The 20,426-nt window shown below is 39.8% G+C and overlaps 1 protein-coding gene across 6 annotated transcripts in view; it reads right to left on the bottom strand.

The window, feature by feature from the left end:
* The window catches only part of LOC150076142 (serine/threonine-protein kinase SIK2-like), a 362,913-nt gene that overhangs the window by 89,904 nt on the left and 252,583 nt on the right, over positions 1-20,426 (bottom strand). For all 6 annotated transcript variants that reach the window (XM_090387046.1, XM_090387049.1, XM_090387050.1 and 3 more), the window contains 2 exons: positions 14,726-14,771; positions 14,475-14,599 (listed from right to left, as the gene is read on the bottom strand). In XM_090387046.1, coding sequence (XP_090243172.1) covers positions 14,475-14,599; positions 14,726-14,771 — 171 coding nt within the window. The remainder of the gene's footprint in view (positions 1-14,474; positions 14,600-14,725; positions 14,772-20,426) is intronic.

Below are 20,426 nucleotides of genomic sequence, written 5' to 3'. Positions count from 1 at the left end.
AAATTTGATGAATTTGAGTTATTGCTCAAAACATCGAAGGCAGATATTGTTGGGATATCAGAGACCTGGTGTCACACAGATATAAGGGATGCAGAACTGCAATTTGGGGAGTACAACGTCTACAGAAAGGATAGACAGGATAGGAAGGGGGGAGGGGTTATGCTATTAGTTAAGAAACACATAAAAACCAAGGAAGTGAAGCCAGTCGACATCGCTGGACAGTGCAGTGTTGAGTCAGTTTGGTGTGACATAAGCATTGGGAGATCAAAATTGAGAGTAGGAGTGTGCTATAGGCCTAATGACTCTGATGAGTATAATAAGGAACTGTACAGGGAAATAGAGTGGGCCAGTAAATCAGAGTGTCTTATAATGGGAGATTTTAATTTCCCAGATATTGACTGGAATTTGGGGGCTGGTTAATCACACACTAGCAGGGCTTTTGTGGATTTATTGGATGATTGTTTTCTACATCAGCATGTTCGGGAGGCAACTAGAGGGAGTAATACTCTTGATTTGATTATCAGCAGTGATTCTTCATGCATTAAGAATCTGCAGATAAATGAACCACTAGGTGGCAGTGATCACAGTGTGCTGAAGTGGGATTTACTCAAAGAGGTAACTACCATTAGGGGTAAAGGGAAGGGTTATTGCTTCCGTAAAGGCGACTAAGATGGACTGAGACAGTATTTAAATTCTATACAGTGGGACCAACTGATGATATTACCAACAGCAAATTCAAAATGGGAAGCATTCAAAGAACTTATCTTGGAAGCTACTAGGCTTTACATACCAACTAAGAAATATTGTTCAAGGTTTAGGCCAAAATGGATGTCAGATGAACTAATGAGGCATATGGCAGAGAAGAAAAATGCATGGGATACATACAAATTAACACATGACACAGAAGCCTATGATAGATACAAGTTGATATGCAACCAAGTTACAAAGGAGGTTAGGCAGGCGAAGGCAGATTACGAGAAATCCTTGGCAAGGGATGCAAAGAAAAACAGCAAAGAGTTCTTTACTTATGTAAACTCTAGAAGGAAGGGGATAAATCAGATTGGTCCACTTGATATTGATGGGTCAAGTGTTGATGATCCTGCTCAGGTAGCTAACAAACTAAATGAATATTTTGCATCGACATTCACACATGAGGAGTTATTCAGCGAGGGGAATGCCAGAGGTGTATTCAACTCTAGCAGTAAGCTACAGAATCTTGAAATAACTGGGAGTAAAGTGGAGGAGAAACTGTTGAAGATAAACACAAGAAAGGCACCCGGGGTGGATGGGATCTATCCAGTTATATTAAAGGAGGCAGCAAAGGAAGTAAGCAAACCCTTAGCCATAATTATGAGAGCTTCCTTGGACTCAGGGGAGGTACCCATAGACTGGAAATGTGCAAATGTGAACCCAATTCACAAAGGAGGATCAAAGGCTGACACAAGTAATTATAGACCTGTGAGCTTAACTTCTGTTCCAGGAAAATTAATGGAGGCACTGGTTAAAGAAGCACTGCAGGATCATTTAGACAAGACTTCAGTTATAGCTCAGACACAGCATGGTTTTGTTAAGGGGAAGTCTTGCCTGACCAACTTGATGGGATACTATGATGCAGTCACAAAAGAACTGGATGCAGGGAATAACTTTGATATTATATACTTGGATCTTAGAAAGGCTTTTGATACTGTTGCACATGGAAGACTGCTACACAAATTGGAGCAGTGTGACATTGGAGGCAAATTGCTGCTATGGATAAAGGGGTGGTTGAGGGGGGAGAAGACAGAGAGTGGTAATCAATGGACACTGCTCATCGTGGACTGATGTTATTAGTGGAGTCCCTCAGGGCTCAGTGTTGGGTCCATTATTGTTTTCTGTATTTATAAATGATATTGATGATGGTATATCGGGCTTAATGTCCAAGTTTGCAGACGATACAAAGGTTCGCAGGGTTGTCAAGGACACTACTGACACTATGCTGCTGCAACAGGATCTGGAAAGGTTGAGCAGATGGGCTGAGAGGTGGCAAATGAAGTTTAACATTGACAAATGTAAAGTACTACACATGAGAAACAGCAACCCCAGAGCAACGTATCAACTCTGTGGTACTACACTGACAGTGGTAGAGAATGAAAGGGACTTGGGGGTGGTTGTGCAGGCAGATATGAAGTTCTCTGAGCAGTGCAGACGGGCTGCAAGAGTAGCTCATGGAGTATTGTCAATGATATACAGGAATTTTTCCAGCAGGGATAAGGAGGTGATTATTCCATTGTATAAGACGATGGTCAGGCCACACCTAGAGTACTGTATACAGGTCTGGAGGCCTCATTTCAAGAAGGATGTAGAGCTGCTGGAACGAGTACAGAGAAGGGCAACAAGATTAGTGAATGGAACAAAGGGGTGCTCTTACGAAGAAAGGCTTAAGTTTTGCAAATTACAGTGTCTGGAGACTAGGCACCAGCGAGGTGATCTGATAGAGGTGTATAAAGCCTTGAATGGTTTAAGCATGCTCGATGCTGATGGGATTCTTCCTCTAGCTCAGAAAAATCACCTGAGAGGGCATAAATTCAAATTGAGGAAAGACAGATGTAGGATAGACGTGCGGAAATTTGCCTTTAGCCAGCGGGTGGTTGGTTGGTGGAACAGACTTCCATCACTTGTGGTGGAGGTTGATAGCCTAAATAAGTTTAAGGCTCAGCTGGACAGGTATTTTGAACGAACAGAGGGGTGAAGTGGAAGTGGGTTTTTTTTTTTTTTTTGGCTGATGCTGCATAAGCTTGCTTTCTTGCATCAAATGCCTCTACTAATGCTAATGCTAACTTGGAAAATAAGCCTGATATTCCATCATCAATATCATTAATGAATACAGAAAACAACAATGGACTCAACATTGAACCCTGGGGGTTGTTGTTGTTGTTTGGTTTTTAGGAGCATTAGCAACTAAGGCCATATTGCTCCAAGGATATGTGGTGGTTATTCCCTGACCTTTCCGCATCCTCCGTATTTGGTGGTGACGGGCTCGAACCCCAGTCTAATCTAGAAGCGTGTGAACCCTGGGGGACTCCACTAATACCATTAGTCCAAAAAGAGCAGTGTCCATTGATTACTTCTTTATCCATAGCAGCAATTTGCCCCCAATGCCACTCTGCTCCAATTTGTGCAGCAGTCTTCATTGTGCAACAGTATCAAAAGGCTTTCTAAGATCCAAATATATGATATCAAAATTATTTTTTGCATCCAGTTCCTTTGTGATCACATCATGGTATCCAATCAAATTGGTCAGACAAAACTTCCCCTTAACAAAACCATGCTGAGTCCGAGCTGTAACTGAAGTCTTGTCTAGATTATCCTGCAGTGCTTCTTTAACCAGTGCCTCCATTAATTTCCCTGGAACAGATGTTAAACTAACAAGTCTATAATTACTTGTGTCGCTCTTTGATTCTCCTTTGTGAATTGTGGTCACATTTGCACATCTTAAGTCCATGGGTCAGATCAGTACCTAAGTCCAAAGAAGCTCTCATAATTATGGCTAAGAGTTTACTTACTTCCTTTGCTACCTCCTTTAATAGAACTGGATAGATTCCATCCACCCCAGTTGCCTTTCTTATGTTTATTTTCAACAATTTCTCCTTCACTTTGCTCTCAGTTATTACAAAATCATATAGCTCACTGCCATTGTTTAATTCACCTCTGGCATTACCCTCCCTGAATAACTCCTCATGTGTGAATGTAGATGCAAAATACTCATTTAGTTTGTTAGCTACTTGAGCAGGATCATCAAGAGTTGAGCAAACGATATCCAGTGGACTAATCTGATTCATCTCCTTCCTTCTAGAGTTTACATAGGCAAAGAACTCTTTCCTGGTTTTCTTTGCATCCTTTATCAAAGATTTCTCGTAATCTGCCTTTGCTTGCCTAGCCTCCTTTGTGACTTGGTTACAGACCAGCTTATATCTATCGTAGGCTTCTGTGTCACCAATTAAATTTATATGTATTCAATGCATTTTTCTTCTCTGCCACATGTCTCATTAGTTCACCTGACATCCATTTAGGCCAAAATCTGAACAATATTTCTTAGTTGGTATGATAAACCTAGTGGCTTCCAAGATTAATTCTTTGAATGCTTCCCATTTTAAATTTGTTGTTGGTAACATCATCAGTTGGTCCCACCATATAGAATTTAAATACTGTCTCAGATCTCCATAGTCGCTTTTATGAAAGCAAAAACCCTTCCCTTTATCCCTGATGGTAGTTACCTCTTTGAGTAAATCCCACTTCAGCACAATGTGATCACTGCCACCTAGTGGTTCCTTCATCTGCAGATTCTTAATGCACGAAGTATCACTACTGATAAACAGATCAAGATTATTACTGTCTCTAGTTGCCTCCCGAACATGCTGCTATAGAAAACAATCATCCAATAAATCCAAAAAAGTTTTGCTAGTGTGTTAGTGACCAACCCACAGATTTCCGTCAATATCTGGAAAATTAAAATCTCCACATTATAAGACTTTCTGATTTACTGGTGAACTTGTTTATTATACTTATAAGCGCCATTAGGCCTATAACACACTCCTACTCTCAATTTTGATTTCCCAGTGCTTGTGTTACACCAAACTGACTCGACACTGCACTGTATAGCCATGTCGACTGGTTGTACTGCCTTGTTGTTGTTTGATGTTGTTATTTGTTTTTTATGAGCATTAGCAACTAAGGCCATATTGCTCCGGGGATATGCGGTGGTCATTCCCTGACCTTTCCGCATCCTCCGTATTTGGTGGTCATGGGTTCAAACCCCAGTCTAATCAAGAAGCATGTGCTACGCACTACTGCTCCTGCCCACCTGGCTACGGAGCGCCGTACGTCCTTGGATTTTATGTGTTCTTAACTAATAGCATAAACCCTCCAACCTTCCTATCCTTTCTTCCTGTACACATTGTACTCCCCAAATTCCATTTCTGCATTCCTTATATCTGTGTGTCACCATGTCTCTGATATCCCAACAATATCTGCCTTTGATGTTTTGACCAACACCTCAAATTCATCAAATTTCTTTACCAAACTCACTCCTATCATCGGTGTACATGCAAGTATACATGCATCTGTTCCTCTTGTTAGCTACCCTAACACAACCCATGTGTTTACTTATACCGCAATGAATCCCATCAGTTTCTGAAATCCCTGCATCTTGTTTTCGAGGCTGCTGCTGAATTGCATTTCAATGGAAGCAGCGCAAGAATCACTTTCACCTCTGAAAGCAGCTACTGTTAATCTATTAGTCCGTGTATCCCCCAAGCAGCAGTTTTCTGACCCACCTAACACTGCCTCGATAGCATCAGCAAATATTCTTGCACCCTTTCTATTTAAGTGTATCCCATCCCTGTAAAAGCAGTCTCTCCTGTTAGCAAGCACAGACCAGCTGAGAAAAATTTTACCCCTTGAGCCTTGCACAATCTCTCCAGGGCTGAATTGATCAACAGGGCTCTCATCATATACTCGCCGCTATCATGTCTGGGCAGAATTGCACACACTTTCAAATACAACCTTAATTCATGGCTTTTTTCAACTGTGACCTGTACTTGTTAAGTAATTCCGCCGGTCTCCTACTCTTAATATCATTTGTGCCAACGTGTACAACAATATCACCTTTTGTGCCCTTAAAAGATGATATCTGTTTTACAATGTCATCAACCTTTGCCCCCGTCAGACATACTGTGGTCCTGCTTCACCTATCCTTATTGCACAATATGTTCCCCATTTCCCTGAAAATAGAGTCACCGACAACTACTAGTTCCTGTGGGATTAGTGCATTCTGCCTTGGGGGTTGCCGCTGTGTTGTGTGATGTTCAAGTGCAAGCTCTGGTGTTGATGTGGGCAGCTAAGAGTTTGATGGGCCCCTCAATTTAGATCCTTCGAGGGTATTCACTATGTCGTTCAAGCTCTCATATAGTCCCATAACATGATATGTGTGTATCTGTGTGGGTGTCTTTAAAAATCAAAATACAGTAATAAAAAATTTATATTTTGTTAATAAACAATTTATGCACTAGTTCACCCATGATTCTAAAGGAAAAAGGTCAGTTACCCCTAAACTTTGGGAGGGGGTTCAAGCTCCTATGGGATTCAGGTGGAGGTAACATGATCTTTTTTCACTATTAGGGCATATTATTGAACAACAAAATAAAAAAAATAATTTTTTCTTAATAAACAATTTATGCACTAGTCTGCCCATGATTCTAAAGAAAAATGGTCAGGTTACCCCTCCACTTCGGGAGGGTTTCAAGCTCCCATGGGATTCAAGTGGAGGTAACCTTACCTTTTTTAACCATTATGGAAAGCGCTTATTAGGACAAGTTACCACTGAGGCAAGTGACCATTAGTGCTTCTGAGATTAGGGCAAGTTATACTAAACCGATGTTATCATCTGTTGTGTTCACCCACCAATCAGCACATCGTTTGTCATGCCTACCTGTTAATCAATATATCGTTCTCAACTTCTGCTCCAGACCGATAACACCTACCGTCTGTTTACCAAGCGAGCAATGCTAGAGTGCAGTATCGGGAAACTAATTTTCCGCATAAGTTAGAAGACGTTTCCCATGGGTCTCGTGTTGACTTTCTATACCTTTGCCTTACAAACTATTACAGGAAAAAAAAAAAACATATATCAAAACAAACTTTACAATATATTAAAGATATAAATTAAACCCAATTATCTAACCTTTTTAATCACTATGCTCTCCCTGCACTTGAGACCCAGGAGCACTATGAAAAGACATTCACTCAATATGAATGAGCAAACGTGTTTTCGTAGTGAGATACAAATGCGTAGCGGCATTCGTGTCTTGTTCGGCTCAGTGACCTTTGCTCTTAATCATGATATGTGCATACAAGATGGTTTACACACTGGCATTACAGGTATTATCTGGAGAACTCCCAATAGGACCGGAAGTGGTACTCTATGGTCTTTCTTACTGTCTGAAATGTAACCTTCCTGCAGAGACCCACAGCACATCAACATTGCTCTTACAAATGATGTCAAAAGAGAAAGGACAAGAAATGTTAAGTGGCAAGAAAAGAAGTGACAAGAAGCTTTATCCCAGATGCAATCTTTGCTGACACCAAAACTAGACCCTAATTTGCCGCAAGTTTGCAACTTACATAAATTCCAGATAACTGATGATCTGCTGTACTATACCATGCTCCTGGAACAAATTTTGTATTGTTGTCCCTATTATGACCAGGCCAGACAAATTCTCACTGCTGCTATAGGGGCCCTTCCCTGAGAGAATGAAAAACAACTAATTCAGGGCACACCTCCTGCATCTGACCAACTCTACTACTTCTGCTTTCAATATCAGAAGAGAATAGCATGGAGTAAATCATTTCCCATCCCATCTTCCATCAGTTATTGCCATCGCCATAACTCTTGAAGGCCCAGAATAACCTCAGATGGTAGAACTCAACACTAACCCTAAACATCAGCTGTGCTTGGAGTGGGATAAATTACCAATTTGTGCTTCGAGGGTAGGACCATTTGCTGATCTATAGTCCCCCTCTTGGCCTTGGATGGGATTTTCCCTTTGGTAACCTGACATTACTAGATGCTAAACTACTTGTGGAATTATTCTTCAAATGACTACTCAATATTATGGTTGCTCCTCATATCCAGTCAAATCATTCTTTGCATCCTTGGTGTATAAAGTGGTTAAATTCTTGTAGTCACCAAATCTGTGTACTCAGGAAGGAATCAATGACTATCTCTAGTGCTCATCTCACTTCACCCCTGACCTCACTGCCCCTGTTCCAATTTGCTGTTGTGCTTATCACCCAATTGCCCATGCTTCATTTACCTCAGAAAATGGAACAACTTGTAGAACTCAGACTTTGGTCTGGGAGTGGAATAACGCTATTGATCTTTGGCTCCCACTCAGGATGAGCTCCTTTTGCTGACCCTGGACTTAGTTCCAGGATGGAATACCTTGCAGATTCTGAGCTTTGGACTGGAGTGGGATTTAGCCTGCCACTACTTTTAGGGATAGATTGTAGGGAGAGCCTTCTTATTCCTAACACCTCTTCCTCTGTCCTTCCTCCTTATCCCCTCTTCTCATAGATCCTTGTTCTCGTTAGGGCTAGAAACTGATGGAACTGGCCTGCCTTCAAGTACCTAGGGAATGGGGGCCAAGGGAATACTATCTTGTGTTGTCTCTTCCCGGTTGCTAAGTGGCCAGTCAAACAACATATACAACTCTTCATGACACTAATATACGATACTGGCACAATACGCATGACTGGCTTCACAGAGTATTACATTCATCACTGCCAAGCTGCTATGTGGATATATAGAAAACATCCAGCTCTGACTGATCATGACACACACACACACACACACACACACACACACACACACACACACACACACACACACACACACACACATATACAAAAGCAAGAGAAATCCTCTTCAAATGAAGCTGTAGTTAGCCAATTGCAAGTGGAGGGAGTATAGTTCCTCCCAAAGAGTTATTTTGGTTTCTCAGCATGCATAATATATAAATCAATCCATGAACCTACAATTGTACACACCTACTATACATATGGATAAAAATGATAAAACAGGACAGCTCCTGGTGTTCTGTCAATGATACATAGAAATTTTACCAGCAGCGATAAGGAGGTGACTATCTCATTGTATAAGGCAATGGTAATATTTTAAAAAAGATGTGGATGTTGTGCACAGAAGAGCAACAAGATTAGTGTGAGAAACAAAAGGGTACTATTACCAGGAGAGGATCCAATTCTGCAAACTGCAGCACCTGTGTCAAGGAGAGCTGAATGAGGTGTTTAAGGCTTTAAATGGATTGACTAAGCTTAATTCTGATGAAATCCTTCCTCTACACATGAGGAGGCATAAATTCAAATTTGAAGGTGCAGGTCAGATCTGCATAAACTTGTCTTCATCTAAAGGTTGGTTAGTTGTTGGAATAAACTCACATCTGGTTTTGCAGAGGTCAGTAGTTTGAATAAATTCAAGGAAGAACTAGATGAGTTCTTTAACTGTTAGAGGGGGATGGACAAGTGAAATGGGAAGTGTTGGCTTTTTTTGGCTGATGCTGCATAAGCTTGCTTTCTTGCATTATTTTCCACCTGAACTGTGGCAATTCTTTAAAGAGGGATCATATTTGTATCAACATGAAATAAGCACTACGTCACAAAGTTTGTCACAGCAGTACTTTAAGGGAGAACAGTTTAGCTTTATAGGTGTGATATGCAGTACACTTTTTTTTATCAGCTATGATCAAGTTATAGACTGCTCCTAAAACCAAAATAGAGGCCCAAAAATGAATTTCAACATAGAAATTTGAAACAGTCAATTTATATACTGTTTCAAAATAAATAAACTGACTGTTTGGGACTTCATCTTCTTCTTTGGTCTAATTGTATTAATTTGCCTTTTCAGACCAATAAACCAATTAAATACTTCATATGATAAAGTGATAGTGTCTATTATTAAATTTTATTACTTACATGATTCTTCTTCTTAACAGAGTCAATGAGAGTCAATGACAACCAAATGAATAAAAAAATTAGTAAAAAATTATGGCTGTTATTCTGGTTTTCGAAAATGAGAAGTGTCTTGCCACTTGGCCTAAGTACAAAACCCATATCCTGAAAAAGGCCTCTGAGGTTGGCCAAATTCATATTTTGGCCAACCTCAGAGGATGCACCTTTAACCATGAAAATATAAGTATTTTACTGTAACTAAAATATTTACAAATAAAATAAAATAAATATTTACAAAAACTGCTATTATATTAAATTAAATTATGTACATTGTAAAAAAAACATTAAACTATGACGAAATCCTTGCGATAAAAACGATAAAAATCTGGAGCTTTTGGAAGCATCGGCTTCCTTCCTCAGCAGTAACAAAACTTCCTGTAGCATGTCCTTATATAACAGGTTCACTGTACTTATACACGTGGTTCAGTCGGCGCATGTTCTGAACTGGAAGTGGAAACAGCTCGAGAACATGTCAAGCAAAACCGTTCATCCGTACTTAGGATGATAGTTTCAAACAGAGGATGGATATGCATACCTCTGTCCCTATTCATAATATTATGGTCGGATGAACAGATTCGTAGGCTCTCGAGCCATTTACGGTTTCAGAACCCATGTGCTCGATCCACAATAACCGCATCCTCTGGGGAGATTTGATGCTGCATCTCCCAAAAATGTTCAGCCACAGCAGACTTATTGTAATCAGCGGTTTTTATAACATTTGCATGTTCCCCCAAGATGATCTTTGAGCCATCGTTTTGTCTCGCCCACATAACATTCCCCACAATCCAGGCATTTTATCCTGTATACTACTCCACTACTCAGGTCCTTTGCTATTGGGTCTTTTACTTGAGACAACACTGTGTGCAACCTCCACCCGGGAAGCTGCACACAGCGTGTTTTATAACCCTGCAAAACTCTTGCAAGATGCTGAGTAAGGCCCGGATAGTAAGGAATGTATGCGGTAGCCACAGGATCAAATGGTTCCCGACGGTTGGACTCTATTCCTCTACTAAATCTGTCTATGATCCTCTGGGGGTATCCTCATTTTCTAAGGTCTGCTGTGACTCGTCTAATTTCACATTCTTTGTCCTCAGAGGTAGTGCAGTGTGACTCTGCTCTATCTAGTAGAGCTTTCACTACACTATTCTTATGCTGCCCAGCTTGTGCTGAACTATAATGGGTGTACTGGCCTCTGCCATGGGTTTTTTAAACACTGAAGTTTTAAGCTTAGGGCCTATCCTAGAGACCAGTACATCCAAGAATGGAAGGCTACCTCCTGTCTCCACCTCTGAGGTAAATTGTATAAATTGGGAGAAGCTATTAAGCCAATGGAGTGCATCATCCTCTCTCCCCTTCTGGACCACGGTGAAGGTATCATCAACATACCTTTTCCATTTCTTTATGGGAAACTGACATCCACTAAACACCCTATCCTCTAACTCCTCCATGGCTAAATTGGCCACAATGGCGCTAATGGGAGATCCCATGGCTGTACCGTGAACCTGTTTGTACATAACACCTTGGTACACCATAGTGGTGCTGGCCAGACAAAGTTCCACACCAGAACAAATATCCTCTACATTTAAAAGTGATCTATTACCCAAAGAGACATCATTACTCAAAGCTTTTCTAACACAATATATTCCATGTTTAATTGGAATGCATGTGAATAGTGACACCACATCAAAAGAAATCATGCTCTCGTTTTCATTTACAATCAAACCTTCCACAAAACTCACAAATTCTTTACTGTCTTTTATGACATAGTTGGACTGGCCTACTATAGGCGAAATCAATTTAGCCAAATACCTTGACAAAGCATATGTGGGGCTTCCTATAAACGATGCAATATGTCTGAGTGGGACTTCTGTCTTCTGAGTTTTTGGAAGTCCATAAAACCTAGGGAGTTGACATCCAGTAGCATGTAAGAACCAAAAGGTCTCCCTGGAAATCTTCTCTGCCTTTAACCAAGCCTGTACCAGGCTTGGTTAAAGGCAGAGAAGATTTAGGTCCTAAGTTTACGCTTGTACCTCCCAAACCTCCCAATGCGGAAATAGCAATGGGTATTGAATGGGCCATGCAAGCTACCGGAGGCCCTAGCTAATGAGATCCGGGTGAAATCTGCCGTTATTTTGAGCCAGGTAAAGAAAGTATCTCTGAATCTTAACTTTAGTCAAAGAAAAGCCTTGAATGAACTGAGAAAAGACGATGGAATTGTGGTTTTACCTGCGGACAAGGGCAGATCGACGGTTGTCCTAAACAAAGAAGACTATCACAAAAAAGCAATGGACCTTTTATAGAACAATAATACGTATAAAGTTACTCAGAGAAACCCGTTGGTTGGCCTAGAGCGGCGCGTTAATAAACTGGTACAGGCTCGGTTAAAGGCAGAGAAGATTTCCAGGGAGACCTTTTGGTTCTTACATGCTACTGGATGTCAACTCCCTAGGTTTTATGGACTTCCAAAAACTCAGAAGACAGAAGTCCCACTCAGACATATTGCATCGTTTATAGGATGCCCCACATATGCTTTGTCAGGGTATTTGGCTAAATTGATTTCGCCTATAGTGGGCCAGTCCAACTATGTCATAAAAGACAGTAAAGAATTTGTGAGTTTTGTGAAAGATGTGATTGTAAATGAAAACGAGAGCATGATTTCTTTTGATGTGGTGTCACTATTCACATGCATTCCAATTAAACATGGAATATATTGTGTTAGAACAGCTTTGAGTAATGATGTCTCTTTGGGTAATAGATCACTTTAAAATGTAGAGGATATTTGTTCTGGTGTGGAACTTTGTCTGGCCAGCACCACTATGGTGTACCAAGGTGTTATGTACAAACAGGTTCACGGTACAGCCATGGGATCTCCCATTAGCACCATCGTAGCCAATTTGGCCATGGAGGAGTTAGATGATAGGGTTTTTAGTGGATGTCAGTTTCCCATAAAGAAATAGAAAGGGTATGTTGATGATACCATCACCGTGGTCCAGAAGGGGAGAGAGGATGATGCACTCCATTGCCTTAATAGCTTCTCCCAATTTATACAATTTACCTCAGAGGTGGAGACAGGAGGTACCCTTCCATTCTTGGATGTACTGGTCTCTAGGATAGGCCCTAAGCTTAAAACTTCAGTGTTTAAAAAACCCATGGCAGAGGCCAGTACACCCATTATAGTTCAGCACATGCTGGGCAGCATAAGAATAGTGTAGTGAAAGCTCTACTAGATAGAGCAGAGTCACACTGCACTACCTCTGAGGACAAAGAATGTGAAATTAGACGAGTCACAACAGACCTTAGAAAATGCGGATACCCCAAGAGGAGCATAGACAGATTTAGTAGAGGAATAGGGTCCAACCCCCATACCCCCAGAGGAGCATAGACAGATTTAGTAGAGGAATAGGGTCCAACTGTCTGGAACTGTTTGTTCCTGTGGCTACCGCATACATTCCTTACTATCTGGGCCTTACTGAGCATCTTGCTAGAGTTTTGCGGGGTTATAAAACATGCTGTGTGCAGCTTCCCGGGCGGAGGTTGCACACAGTGTTGTCTCAGGTAAAAGACCCAATAGCAAAGGATCTGAGTGTAGTGGAGTAGTATACAGGATAAAATGCCCAGATTGTGGGGAATGTTATGTGGGTGAGACAAAACGACGGCTCAAAGATCGTCTGGGGGAATATGCAAATGCTATAAAAACCGCTGATTACAATAAGTCTGCTGTGGCTGAACATTTTTGGGAGATGCAGCATCAAATCTCCCCAGAGGATGCAGTTACTGTGGATCGAGCGCATGGGTTCTGGAACCGTAAATGGCTCAAGAGCCTACGAATCTGTTCATCCGACCACAATATTATGAATAGGGATAGAGGTATGCGTATGCATCCTCTGTTTGAAACTATCATCCTAAGTATGGATGAACGGTTTTGCTTGACAAGTTCCCGAGCTGTTTCCGCTTCCAGTTCAGACTATGCGCCAACTGAACCACGTGTATAAGTACCGTGAGCCTGTTATATAAGGACGTGCTGCAGGAAGTTTTGTTACTGCTGAGGAAGGAAGCCGATGCTTCCGAAAGCTCCAGATTTTTATCGTTTTTATCGCTTTTAATCCGGTTTATTTTAGTATTTTATCGCAAGGATTTCATCATAGTTTTAATGTTTTTTTTACAATGTACATAATTTAATTTAATATAATAGCAGTTTTTGTAAATATTTATTTTATTTTATTTGTAAATATTTTAGTTACAGTAAAATACTTATATTTTCATGGTTGGTGTAGGAGTCTATTTATTGCTAAAATATAACACCCATAGAACACACATTAATAATGTCATAGGGTAACCTTTTGAATTTAAAGGAAACAGTAAAATTAAACAGTAAAGTTAAATTTTGAAATGTTTTCTCTTTTCTCAGACAGTACTATGTACTGTCTGAGAAAAGAGAAAACTGCACTTCAGAAATGTATAGTTGATAGTCTTAAAATGAACTGAAACAAAAAAAAAAATATAAAGTTTTCAAAACAACATTTGACAAGAAGATATTTATCTAATCTACTGATGAATAATAAATCATTTAATAAATGGTTTAGAAAAGAACAAAACAATAATTATAAATTATGAACACATTTGATTTTATGCAGAAATTATGCAATAAACATATTGCAAGTTTAATGTGGTATCCATATGTATGCATCATAATATGATAGAATCTGTATATCCAACTAATTTATGTCTTTAGGTTAACATATATCTTTCCTTCAAAAACTTCATATGTTGTACAAGGGAGATTTCTACACCAGTTTTAAATTTGTAATTGAAATATGCTAACTTTATATGTGACACAAGGCACAAATTGCAAGTCTGATATGCTACCATGTCACATGTCAAAAATAATGTAATAATCTATATATCCAACTAACCCATATATCAATCTCTGGTCCAACATATTTCTTTCCTTCAAATACTTCAGGTGCTGCATACGGTGGACTTCCACACCATGTTGTTAGCTTGTCATCAAAGGAATAAAAATTGCTGAAGCCAAAATCTATAACAATAAAAAATACCTAATTCAGAAAGCTGTAAGAATTAATGAAAAAGTATAAATGCAGACTTTGTACCGGGATACTATCCTACAGCTAAGTGTAAAACTACAAGTAGCTGATGGACATACCTGCAATTTTTATGTTCATATTTGCATCCAGAAGTAAGTTTTCTGCCTGCAAACAACAGTAAATATCAGTACAATATTTTTATTTTAAAAGTACAAGTCTGCTAGAAGTAATACATATAATTATTATTAATTACAGATATACTTTCAAAATTTGTTTGAATGGCAGATCAAATTCTTGACTCGATTTAATCTTCTAGTTAAGTATATATTAATGATACAAATCAAGGAATACTAAATAAGACAATGCAGAGATCCTTGAATAAGTACTTACCTGTACATTATTTAGTACCTGTATTAAACTGGTTAGGACAAGGATCTCTACATCATGTATAAATCAGATTAGCAACAGAGGGAGCTTTCTGCAACTCAAAATAAATCCACTAAAACAGAGAAGAAAGATATTATTACAAGATTTAAATATTATAATAATCATGTTAAACTATAAACTTTCTATACTATGGCCAAAGCAGAACAACAAGTGATGAATTCCAAACATCTGCTTTTCAAATTATTTATACTTGTTATAAAACTGAAATCATAATTAACATATTTTCTAACATAAAATTCAAATTTTTTTTCAAAAAATGGGTTGCAACACAAATGGCAGGCCCCCTCTCTCTCTCAGTATCAATAAATTTCAAACAAATATAATGATAAAAGCACAATGTCACTTTGAATCAGTTTCTTGTTGTATACAACAAGAAATTGATAATAAAGTATATAACATTGTTGTATTCCATCAATGTTTTAACCCTTTAATAACAGTGTACAAGATCATCTCTTTACTTCCCTATTCATCTGATGAATAGCTATTTGTTATTATAATACACCTAATTACTTTTAATGAGCAAAATGCTGACATCTCCAAAATGTGAAGAGGGGAGGATCAAAACAATTACAACTAAATGCTGTAGTAGTAGTAGTGGCATGTGATGCAAGAAAGCAAGTGTATGAGCTTATGCAGCATCAGCCAAAAAAAAAAAAAAATCACACCATTCCCTCCAAATGCCTGTCCAGTTCCTCCTTAAATTTATTCAACCTATCAACTTCCACAACGACAGATAGAAGTTTGTTCCAGCAATTAACCACCCGCTGGCTAAAGGCAAATTTCCGCACATCTATTCTACATCTGCCTTTTCTTAATTTGAATTTATGCTCCCTTAGGTTCATAATCTGAACAAGTGGAAGGATCCCATCAGAATTCAGCGTGCTCAACCCATTAAAGGCCTTATACACCTCAATCAGATCAGATCACCGCGCAGGTGCCTAGTCTCCAGCCACTGCAATTTGCAGAACTTAAGCCTCTCTTGGTAAGAGGAACCCTTCATTCCCCTCACCAATCTTGTTGCCCTTCTCTGTACATGCTGAAGTAAATATAATTCCTTCCTAAAATGAGGCCTGCAGACATGTACGCAGTACTGAAGGCATGGCCTGACCATTGCCATATACAGAGGGATAATCACCCCCTTTCCCTGCTAGCAAAATTCCTATATATCATTGACAAAACTACATGACCTGCCCTGGCAGCCTGTCTGCATTGCTCAGAAAACTTCATATCTGACTGCACAATTACTCCCAGGTCTTTTTCATTTTCTACCACCTTATGTGTAGTACCACACAGTTGGTATGTTTCTCTGGGGTTACTTCTACCCATATGCAGTACTTTGCATTTGTCAAGGTTAAACTTCAGTTGCCACTTCTTAGCCCATCTGCCCAAATTATCTAGATCCTGTTGCAGTAGCACACTGCCATTAGTGTCATTAACAACCCTGGCAACCTTTGTATCATCTGCAAATTTCAACATTAAGCCTGATATATATTCATCAATATCATTGATAAATATACAAAACAACAGTGGACCTAACACCGAACCCTGTGGGACTCCACTAATAACATTAGTCCAAGAAGAGCAGCACCCATTGATTACCAACCTCTGTATTCTCCCACTGAAACATCCTTTTATCCATTGTAGCAACTTACCCTTAATACCATTCTGCTCCAATTTGTTCAATAGTCTTCCATGCACAACACTGTCAAAAGCTTTTCTGAAATCCAAATATATGATATCAAAATTATTTTTTGCATCCAGTTCCTTTGTAACCACATCATAATATCCTATCAAATTTGTCAAACAAGACTTTCCCTTAACAAACCCATGCTGTGTCTGAATTATTGCTGCAGACTTATCTAGATGATTCTGCAATGCATCTTTAACCAGTGACTCCATTATTTTACCCGGAACAGAAGTTAAACTAACTGGTCTGTAATTACCCTTCTGTAATTACCTTGTCGTGTCACCCTTCGATCCCCCCCCCTTTGTGAATTGGGGATACATTTGCACATCTCCAGTCCGTGGGAACCAACCCTGAGTCCAAGGATGCTCTCATAATTATGGCTAAGGGTTTGCTTAGTTGCTTTGCCGCCTCCTTTAATATAACTGGATAGATCCCATCCACCCCAGGTGCTTTTCTTATGTTTAACTTCAACAATTTCTCCTGCACTTTGCTTTCAGTTATTCCAAAATCATTAAGTATCTTGCTACAATTTGATAACCTTCTGCCATTTTCAAACCTTAATAATTCCTCGTGTGTGAATGTAGATGCAAAATACTTTCAGTTTGTTTTCTATCTGAGCAGGATCATCAACAGTCGAACCATCGATGTCAAGTGGACCAATCAGATTCATCCCCTTCCTTTTAGAGTTTATATAAGTAAAGTTATATAAGTAAAGAAATCCTTGCTGTTTTTCTTAGCATCTTTTGCCACGGATTTCTCGTAATCTGCCTTCACCTGCCTAACCTCCTTTGTCACGTGATTACAGACTAGCTTATATCTGCCACAGGCTTCTGAGTCGCTTGATAATTTATATGCATCCCATGCATTTTTCTTCTCTGTTACGAGTCTCATTAGTTCATTAGATAACCGTTTAGGCCTAAACCTTGAACAATATTTCTTAATAGGTATGAAACTTTTAGAAGCTTCCACGACTAATTCCTTGAATGCTTCCCACTTAGAATTTACTGTTGGTAACATCGTCAGTTGATCCCACTGTACAGAATTTAAAAACTGTCGGAGACCACTGTACTCACCTTTACGGAAGCAAAAACCCTTTCCTTTACCCCTGATGGTAATTAAATCTTTAAGTAAATCCCACATCAGTACACTGTGATCACTGCCACCTAGTGGTTCCTTTATCTGCAAATTCTTAATACACGAATGATCACTGCTGATAACCAGATCAAGAGTATTACTTTCTCTGGTTGCCTCTCGAACATGCTGCTGCAGAAAACAATCATCCAATAAATCCACAAAAGGCTGACTAGTGTGTGAGTGACCAACCCACAAGTTCCAGTCAATATCTGGGAAGTTAAAATCCCCCATTATAAGACATTCCGATTTACTAGCCCACTCTATTTCTCTGTACAATTGTTCATTGTACTCATTCGAGTCATTAGGCCTATAACACACTCCTACTCTTATTTTTGCTTTCGCAGTGCTTATGTCACACCAAACTGACTCAACAGTGCACTGTTCATCTATATCAACTGGATGCACTTCTTTTGATTTTATGTTTTTCTTAATTAACAGCATAACACCTCCTCCCTTTCTATCCTGTCTATCCTTTCTGTACACATTGTACTCCCCAAATTCCAGTTCAGCATTCCTTATATCTGTGGGAAGGGTTATTGCTTCCGTAAAGGCGACTACGATGGACTGAGACAGTACTTAAATTCTATACAGTGGGACCAACTGATGATGTTACCAACAGCAAATTCAAAATGGGAAGCATTCAAAGAACTTATCTTGGAAGCTACTAGGCTTTACATACCAACTAAGAAATATTGTTCAAGGTTTAGGCCAAAATGGATGTCAGATGAACTAATGAGGCATATGGCAGAGAAGAAAAATGCATGGGATACTTACAAATTAACACATGACACAGAAGCCTATGATAGATACAAGTTGATATGCAACCAAGTTACAAAGGAGGTTAGGCAGGCGAAGGCAGATTACGAGAAATCCTTGGCAAGGGATGCAAAGAAAAACAGCAAAGAGTTCTTTACTTATGTAAACTCTAGAAGGAAGGGGATGAATCAGATTGGTCCACTTGATATTGATGGGTCAACTGTTGATGATCCTGCTCAGGTAGCTAACAAACTAAATGAATATTTTGCATCGACATTCACACATGAGGAGTTATTCAGCAAAGGGAATGCCAGAGGTGTATTCAACTCTAGCAGTAAGCTACAGAATCTTGAAATAACTGGGAGTAAAGTGGAGGAGAAACTGTTGAAGATAAACACAAGAAAGGCACCCGGGGTGGATGGGATCTATCCAGTTATATTAAAGGAGGCAGCAAAGGAAGTAAGCAAACCCTTAGCCATAATTATGAGAGCTTCCTTGGACTCAGGGAAGGTACCCATAGACTGGAAATGTGCAAATGTGACCCCAATTCACAAAGGAGGATCAAAGGCTGACACAAGTAATTATAGACCTGTGAGCTTAACTTCTGTTCCAGGAAAATTAATGGAGGCACTGGTTAAAGAAGCACTGCAGGATCATTTAGACAAGACTTCAGTTATAGCTCAGACACAGCATGGTTTTGTTAAGGGGAAGTCTTGCCTGACCAACTTGATTGGATACTATGATGCAGTCACAAAAGAACTGGATGCAGGGAATAACTTTGATATTATATACTTGGATCTTAGAAAGGCTTTTGATACTGTTGCACATGGAAGACTGCTACACAAATTGGAGCAGTGTGACATTGGAGGCAAATTGCTGCTATGGATAAAGGGGTGGTTGAGGGGGAGAAGACAGAGAGTGGTAATCAATGGACACTGCTCATCGTGGACTAATGTTATTAGTGGGGTCCCTCAGGGCTCCGTGTTGGGTCCATTGTTGTTTTCTGTATTTATAAATGATATTGATGATGGTATATCAAGCTTAATGTCCAAGTTTGCAGATGATACAAAGGTTGGCAGGGTTGTCAAGGACACTACTGACACTATGCTGCTGCAACAGGATCTGGAAAGGTTGAGCAGATGGGCTGAGAGGTGGCAAATGAAGTTTAACATTGACAAATGTAAAGTACTACACATGGGAAACAGCAACCCCAGAGCAACGTATCAACTCTGTGGTACTACACTGACAGTGGTAGAGAATGAAAGGGACTTGGGGGTGATTGTGCAGGCAGATATGAAGTTCTCTGAGCAGTGCAGACGGGCTGCAAGGGTAGCTCATGGAGTATTGTCAATGATATACAGGAATTTTTCCAGCAGGGATAAGGAGGTGATTATTCCATTGTATAAGGCAATGGTCAGGCCACACCTAGAGTACTGTATACAGGTCTGGAGGCCTCATTTCAAGAAGGATGTAGAGCTGCTGGAACGAGTACAGAGAAGGGCAACAAGATTAGTGAATGGAACAAAGGGGTGCTCTTACGAAGAAAGGCTTAAGTTTTGCAAATTACAGTGTCTGGAGACTAGGCACCAGCGAGGTGATCTGATAGAGGTGTATAAAGCCTTGAATGGTTTAAGCATGCTCAATGCTGATGGGATTCTTCCTCTAGCTCAGAATAATCACCTGAGAGGGCATAAATTCAAATTGAGGAAAGACAGATGTAGGATAGACGTGCGGAAATTTGCCTTTAGCCAGCGGGTGGTTGGTAGGTGGAACAGACTTCCATCCCTTGTCGTGGA

This window comes from Mastigoproctus giganteus, chromosome 13 (genome assembly GCF_048544385.1).
Source record: "Mastigoproctus giganteus isolate SK-2022 chromosome 13, ASM4854438v1, whole genome shotgun sequence".
NCBI classification, from domain to species: domain Eukaryota; kingdom Metazoa; phylum Arthropoda; class Arachnida; order Uropygi; family Thelyphonidae; genus Mastigoproctus; species Mastigoproctus giganteus.
The sequence above is the reverse complement of the archived record's forward strand: the minus strand, read 5'-3'. Positions and strand labels throughout refer to the sequence as shown.